General features: G+C 46.8%; 1 protein-coding gene across 1 annotated transcript in view; it reads right to left on the bottom strand.

Moving 5' to 3' along the window:
* Positions 1 to 902: 902 nt before the first annotated feature.
* LOC115600318 (integrin alpha-11-like) overlaps positions 903 to 7,909 on the bottom strand; it is a 27,522-nt gene continuing 20,515 nt past the window's right edge. Inside the window, 7 exon segments of the mRNA XM_030468691.1 lie at positions 903 to 979; positions 1,331 to 1,444; positions 2,506 to 2,601; positions 3,073 to 3,183; positions 4,851 to 4,937; positions 5,924 to 6,037; positions 6,132 to 6,213. Coding sequence (XP_030324551.1) covers positions 914 to 979; positions 1,331 to 1,444; positions 2,506 to 2,601; positions 3,073 to 3,183; positions 4,851 to 4,937; positions 5,924 to 6,037; positions 6,132 to 6,213 — 670 coding nt within the window. The 3' untranslated portion in view covers positions 903 to 913.

Here is a 7,909-nt window from a genome sequence, read left to right as displayed (position 1 = left end):
CTGATTTTTATTCATTTTTTAATTCTGATTTTTAGTCAAATTTTAAATTCTGATTTTCAGTTTTTGAATTCTGATTTTTTTTTCATTCTGATTTTTATTCATTTTATTAAATTGATTTTTATTCATTTTTAATTCTGATTTTTATTTTTGAAAATTCTTTTTACTCGTTTTTGAAATTCTGATTTTTATTCTTTTTTAATTCTGATTTTTATTCATTTTTTAAATTCTGATTTCTATTCATGTTATTAAATTGATTTTTATTCATTTTTAAATTTCACTCATTTCTTCATTCTGATTTTTATTCATTTTTTGAAGGATTTTTCTCCTTTTTTTAAATTCTGATTTCTACTCAAATTGTTGGAATTCTGATTTCATTGATTTTTTTTTCATCCTTAATTTATTCATTTACTTAATTCCGATTTTGATTCATTTTTCTTTTCCTTCTGATTTTTATTCAATTTTTTCAGTCTGATTTTGATTCATTTTTAAATTCTGATTTTGATCCATTTTATTAAATTGATTTTGATTCATTTTTTAATTCTGATTTTTATCCATTTTTAAATTCTTAATTTATTCCTTTTTTTCATTCTGATTTTTATCATTTGAAATTCTAATTTCATTCCTTTTTTAATTCTTAATTTTTATTCTTTTTTAATCCTGATTTTTATCCAATTTTTTCATTTTTCTTCATTTTTTCATTCTGATTTTTCTTCATTTTTTTTAATTCTCATTTTTATTCATTTATTTTTTTTTTTTTACCTTTTTTGCTGACTTTACACCCAGGGTTTCCTCTCCTCCTCTTTCTCAGCCCCCAAACCCCCCCCCCCTTGAGCATCCAGGGGAGCCCCAAACCCAGCGAGGGGCAGGGAGGGGATTTAGGGAGATCCCCCCAACCCCAAAGAGAACAAAGAAATCACTCCTGGGGATCCCCTGCCCTCTCTGCTGCTCTCCTCTGGCTCCCACTCTGGAAAAATCCAAGCTGGAGGGATTAAAAAAGAAAAAAAAAAATTAAAAAATAAAATAATATAAAATAAAAAAAAAAAAAAAAAAAAAAAAAAAAAAAAAAAAAAAAAAATAAAAATGAAAATAAAAATTAAAATGAAAATAAAAATGAAAATTAAAATTAAAATTAAAATAAAAATTAAAATTAAAAATAAAAATAAAAATTAAATTAAAATTAAAATTAAAAATAAAAATAAAAATAAAAATAAAAATTAAATAATTTATAAAAGAAGACTAAAAGGTGATAATGAGAAAATAATTGATAAAATAAAAGATAAATACTGAAAGTATTCCCCCCAAGTCCTGGGGTGTCTTTGGGGTTCCTCACCTTCCAGAGCAGCAGGACCAGCAGGGCCAGGAGCAGGAGCCCTCCCAAGGTGCTTCCCAGGATGATCCAGGTGGGAATCTGCCATTCCTCAGCCTTGGAGATCTCCAGGGTTACCTGGGGGGGGGGGCAGCAGCAGAAGGCAGGGACAGGGGGGGTGCAACCAGTGACCCCTCTTTTAGGGGATGCTGCACCCCAACACCCACCCCAAACACACCCTAAACCCACCCCACACCCATCCATCACCTCCCTGCTCAGCTTCCCCTGGATGTCAGCTCCAAGTTGCTCAGGGCTCTGCAGACCTGTGCCCACCCCCATCTGCAGGGCTTGGTTGGGGTTTTTTTGGGGTTTTTTGGGGGTTTTTTTTGGGGTATTTTAGCCCCTCCTGGGATCCCATCAAGCCCCTGCAGCATTCCCTAAGTTCCTGGCTCACCCATCCATCACCTCCCTGCTCAGCTTTTCCCTTGCTGTCTGCTCCAAGTTGCTCAGGGCTCTGCAGACCTGTGCCCACCCCCATCTGCAGGGCTTTTTTTGGGTTTTTTGGGGGTTTTTTGGGGTTTTTTTTTGGGGTTTTTGGGGGTTTTTTTAGCCCCTGGGGTGTTTTTTTGGGGGGTGTGAGTTCCTGGCTCACCCATCCCTCCCATCCATCACCTCCTTGCTCAGCTTTTCCCTTGCTGTCTGCTCCAAGTTGCTCAGAGCTCTGCAGACCTGTGCCCCCCCCTGCAGGGCTCGTTTGGGGTTTTTGGGGTTTTTTCGGGGTTTTTTAGCCCCTCCTGGGATCCCATCAAGCCCCTGCAGCATTCCCAAAGTTCCTGGCTCACCCATCCCTCCCATCCATCACCTCCTTGCTCAGCTCTTCCCTTGCTGTCTGCTCCAAGTTGCTCAGGGCTCTGCAGACCTGTGCCCACCCCCCCCTGCAGGGCTCTTTTGGGGTTTTTGGGTTTTTTGGGGGTTTTTTAGCCCCCGCAGCATTCCCAAAGTTCCTGGTTGACCCATCCCTCCCATCCATCACCTCCTTGCTCAGCTTCCCCTGGATGTCAGCTCCAAGTTGCTCAGGGCTCTGCAGATCTGTGCCCACCTCCATCTACAGGGCTCATTTGGGGTTTTTTTGGGGGTTTTTTTGGGTTTTTTAGCCCCTGCAGCATTCCCAAAGTTCCTGGCTCCAGGTGTGACCTCACCTGCCTGCTGGGATCCTCCTCACGGAAGATGAAGGGGCTCCCGAAGCGGCGCTGGAGGGAGGCAGTGGTGGTGATCTTCAGTGCCTTGAACTTCAGCTGCCCCCCAGAAAAAAAAAAAACAAACCCCAAAATGCAGGATGTGGAGCAATGAGAGAGGACCCAGCACCCTAAACTGGGTGCCCATCCCCCTCCGTGGCTTTGCTTCCCCAGATGTTTGCCCCCCATGGGTTTGCTGCATCCCTGGAGGGGAGGAGGATGCTGCTGAAATGGGGAGTGTGGCTCAATCACCCCAAAAAAAAAAAAAAAAGGGCACTTCAGGGATGAATTTGGGATTTAATGAGGTGCTGGGTGCACACGCTGGGAGAATAAATAGGATTTGGAAACAAAAGTCACCCAGCACAGGCCTGGGAAGGAAGGGGATTGCAGGAGAGGCCAAAAAAACCCCCAAATATTGAGTTTTTGAGGTTGGGGGCTCCTTTGGGGGATTTTGAGGGAAAGGAGAAGGGAACCCCCCCATGTTCTGATGGTGTAGGTGTTGTTTTGGGGGATGACTCCTGAGTGCCTTACTGCTTTCAGAGACTCCATCCAGAGGTTGCCACCCAGCTGCAGGTTCAGCTCCTCGTTGGGGCCCAGTTTCACGTCACAGTCGATGGCCACCACGTCCGAGTTGCTGTGGTTCTGCAAGGGGAGAGGTTTCATGGACTGGGTTGGGCTGGAAAGAACCTAAAAGGTCATTTATGGACCCTTGCAAGCCAACCCCATCACTGGGTGGGTTTGGGGAGTAGAATCATCCATGCTGATGGGATCTTAGAATCATGGAATGGGCTGGGTTGGAAGGGACCTCAGAGATCACCAAGTCCAACCCTTGATCCACTCCCCCCATGGTTCCCAGCCCATGGCACTCAGTGCCACATCCAGGCTCTTTGGAAAGATCTCCAGACACGGAGAATCCACTACTTCCCTGGGCATTCCAGTGTCTGATCACCCTCTCTGCAAAGAATCCTTTCCTAATATCCATCCTAAACCTCCCCTGGCAGAGCTTCAGCTCTGCCAGGGGAGGTTTAGGATGGATATTAGGAAAAAATTCTTTAGTCCGTGCCCTCTTATCCCACTGATACCTCCCCGACCCCCCCCTGGCTCCAACCTCCTTTCAGGGAGTTGCAGAGAGTGATGAGGTCTCCCCTGAGCCTCCTCTTCTCCAGCCTCAACACCCCCAGCTCCCTCAGCCCTTCCTCACAGCAATTCTGCTGGATCCCTTCACAGCCTCCTTGCTCTTCTCTGGACCTGCTCCAGCACCTCAAGCTCCTTCCTGAGGGGCTGAGGGGCCCAGAACTGGACACAGGACTCAAGCTGTGGCCTCCCCAGGGCTGAGCACAGGGGCAGAATCCCTTCCCTGGACCTGCTGGCCACGCTGTTCCTGAGCCAGCCCAGGATGCCATTGGCCTTCTTGGCCACCTGGGCACACTGCTGCCTCCTCTTCAGCTTCCTGGCAATCCAGACTCCCAGCTCCCTTTCTGCCACTCTGTGCCCAGCCTGGAGCTCTCCATGGGGTTGTTGTGTTGAACCTCATCCCCTTGGGATCATCCCAACTCTCCAGTCTCTCCAGGTCCCTCTGCAGAGCCCTCCTGCCTTCCAGCTGATCCACACTTCCCCCCAGCTTGGTGTCATCTGTGAATTTGCTGATGATGGACTCAATCCCCTCATCTAAATCATCAATAAAGATACTGAACAGCACTGGGCCCAACACTGATCCCTGGGGGACACCACAGCCGCCATTTTGATGCAGCCCCGTTCAGCACCACTCTCTGGGCTCTGGGCACAGAGTGCTCCTGGCTGATCCATGGGCTGACAGCTTTTGCAGGAGGATCCTGTGGGAGAAGGTGTCAAAGGCCTTGCCTTTTCTGCTGGGCACCTTTTGGGGTTGTTGTGGCCAAAAGTGCAGGACCCAGTACTTGGAATGTTGAACCTCATCCCCTTGGGATCAGCCCAACTCTCCAGTCTCTCCAGGTCCCTCTGCAGAGCCCTCCTGCCTTCCAGCTGATCCACACTCCCCCCAGCTTGGTGTCATCTGTGAATTTGCTGATGATGGACTCAATCCCCTCATCTAAATCATCACTAAAGAGATTGAACAGCACTGGGCCCAAGATGGATGTCCCATCTCTGCTGGGACAGGGAAGGGAGCAAGAAGGGAAGGAAGGGAGCAAGAAAGCTCGTGGAAGGGAGCAAGATCCAAACACCATCCTCCCCTGGGGGTATCCCCACTGTAGGGTTTTTTGGGGTTTTCTCCCTGGTTTGGGGTTGCAGGGCTCAGTCCTGGGGCAGGATGAAGTCTCAGAGGTTCCTACCAGGTGTGGGGTACGGGTCAGGTCCTCCTCCGATGGGGTCCTCCTGTAGTCTGTGGTGTTTCCCCAGATGTTGCAGGTTGTGTACTCCTGCAGGTAAATCACAGCACCCCAGCCTGGGTTGGGTTGGAGGGACCCTAAATCCCCTCCAGTGCCCCCCCTGCCATGCTCAGGGACCCCTCCCACCCCCCAGGGTGCTCCAAGCCCCATCCAACCTTGGACACTGCCAGGGATGGGGCAGCCACAGCTTCTGGGGGCACCCTGGGGCTCAGCACCCTCAAATTCAAGAATTTCTCCCCAAAATCCCCTCTCCATCCCATCCCTCTTCCAGTTCAGAGCCTTTTCCCCTTGTCAAGCAAAAGGAAAAAAGGAGAAGCCCAGGCAGGAGCCAAGGGAGAGCCCTGAGCTGGGAGCAGGTGGTGGGGATTGGGGAGGGATGGGGTGAGAACTTCTTGGAGGTGGCCCTGGTGCAGAAAGGATCCCCATGTGCTTGGAAAAAAATAATGAACATAATGAAATAATAAAATAATAAAAGTAATGAAAATAATAAAATAATAGAAGTAATGAAAGTAATGAAAATAATGAAATAATAAAATATTAAAAATAAAATACAAAGAATACAAAGAATAAAAATAATGAAAATAATTAAATAAAAATAATAAAATAATAAAAAGAATAAAAAGATTAAAAAGAAGAAAAAGAAGAAAAAGAAGAAAAATAAAATACAAATAATAAAAATAATAAAAATAATGAAAATAATGAAGATAATGAAAAGAATAAAATAATGAAAATAATGAAAATAATGAAAATAATGAAAATAATTAAAATAATGAAAATAATTAAAAGAATAAAAATGAAAATAATAAAAAAATAAAAATAAAAAGAGTAAAAAGAATAAAATAATACAAATAATAATAAAAAGAATAAAAATAAAAATAATGAAAATAATGAAAATAATGAAAATAAATAATTAATAGAACAGAAATAAGAAAAATAAGAAAAATAACAAAAATAGAACAAAAAGAACAAGAAGAACAAGAAGAACAAAGAGAACTGAATGCTGAACCCCTCCCTACCTGGTCCACCAGGAACTGGGTGAGGAGCAGCAGGCGGTTGCCAGCCCTGGTGGCCACGGGGATGGTGAGCTTGATGGTCACCCCTTCCACGGGGAAGAAGCCCAGGTTCTGGAGCTGTCGGGACAGAGGGCAGGGATGTGGGGACACCCCTGGGAAGGGGGGATCCATCCCCCATCCATCCCCCATCCCTCTGCAGCCCCCTCCTTACCCTAAAGCTGCAGTGGAAGGGGGGCCCGGGGCTCTCCAGGGAGCTGTTGGACCTGACCTCGTAGTAATCCCGGCTGGATGCTCTGGTGAGAGCCAGGAGGATGAAGAAAAAGACAGAAAAAAAAGAGGTTTTGGACTTCCTGAACCTGCTTTGGATGGAAACCACCTCCTGGCTCCACCTCACTCAAGAAAAACCAAAAGGATTTTCAAGCTTTCCTTCTCCTGCAGGGTTTTTTCCTTTCTTTTTTGTGGGGTTTTTCTCTCACCTGACAGAGAGATCCAAGGTTGGCAGCTTGCATCCCACCTCTAAATCCTGGCAGGCAAATCCCAGCTCCAGGAGAACCTCTCCAAGTTCTCCCCTCTCCAGCAGAACTTGGGTGTCTGTGGGATGCTGGCCAGGACCTCTCGTGATGGGTCCCCCTCTCTTTTGGAGTGGCCCAAAACTCAGATTATTTCCTCATTTTCCCCCAGGAGGAGCCACCACCTCCTGGCTCCACCTCACTCAGGGAAACCCAGAGGGATTTTCAAGCTTTTCTGCTCCTGTGGGGTTTTTTTCCTTTCTTTTTTGTAGGGTTTTCTCTCACCTGACAGAGAGATCCAAGCCTTTGCTTGGCAGCTTGCATCCCACCTATAATTCCTGGCAGGCAAATCCCAGCTCCAGGAGAACCTCTCCAGGTTCTCCCCTCTCCAGCAGAACTCGGGTGTCTGTGGGATGCTGGCCAGGAGCTCCCCTCTCACTGGAGTGCCCCAAAACTCAGATTATTTCCTCATTTTCCCCCAGGAGGAGCCACCACCTTCTGGTTCCACCTCACTCAGGAAAAACCAGAGGGATTTTCAAGCTTTCCTTCTCCTGCAGGGTTTTTTCCTTTCTTTTTTGTAGGGTTTTTCTCTCACCTGACAGAGAGATCCAAGGTTGGCAGCTTGCATCCCACCTCTAAATCCTGGCAGGCAAATCCCAGCTCCAGGAGAACCTCTCCAGGTTCTCCCCTCTCCAGCAGAACTCAGGTGTCTGTGGGATGCTGGCCAGGACCTCTCGTGATGGGTCCCCCACTCACTGGAGTGCCCAAAACTCAGATTATTTCCTCATTTTCCCCCAGGAGGAGCCACCACCTCCTGGCTCCACCTCACTCAGGGAAACCCAGAGGGATTTTCAAGCTTTCCTTCTCCTGCAGGATTTTTTTTCCTTTTTTCTTTTTTTTTTGTAGGGTTTTCTCTCACCTGACAGAGACATCCCAGCCTTTGCTTGGCAGCTTCCATCCCACCTATAAATCCTAGCAGGCAAATCCCAGCTCCAGGAGAACCTCTCCAGGTTCTCCCCTCTCCAGCAGAACTCGAGTGTCTGTGGGATGCTGGCCAGGAGCTCCCCTCTCACTGGAGTGACCCAAAACTCAGATTATTTCCTCATTTTCCCCCAGGAGGAGCCACCACCTCCTGGTTCCACCTCACTCAGGGAAAACCAGAGGGATTTTCAAGCTTTTCTGCTCCTGTGGGGTTTTTTTCCTTTCTTTTTTGTAGGGTTTTCTCTCACCTGACAGAGACACCCAAGGCTGGCAGCTTGCATCCCACCTATAAATCCTGGCAGGCAAATCCCAGTTCCCTTTAAATCCTGGCAGGCAAATCCCAGCTCCAGGAGAACCTCTCCAGGTTCTCCCCTCCCCAGCAGAACTCGGGTGTCTGTGGGATGCTGGCCAGGAGCTCCCCTCTCACTGGAGTGCCCCAAAACTCAGATTATTTCCTCATTTTCCCCCAGGAGGAGCCCAGATTTGGCTCTTTTGTGCT

The sequence above is a fragment of the Calypte anna genome, unplaced genomic scaffold (assembly GCF_003957555.1).
Source record: "Calypte anna isolate BGI_N300 unplaced genomic scaffold, bCalAnn1_v1.p scaffold_22_arrow_ctg1, whole genome shotgun sequence".
Classification (NCBI taxonomy): domain Eukaryota; kingdom Metazoa; phylum Chordata; class Aves; order Apodiformes; family Trochilidae; genus Calypte; species Calypte anna.
Note: the sequence above shows the minus strand (reverse complement) of the source record. Positions and strands in the feature narration are given on the sequence as shown.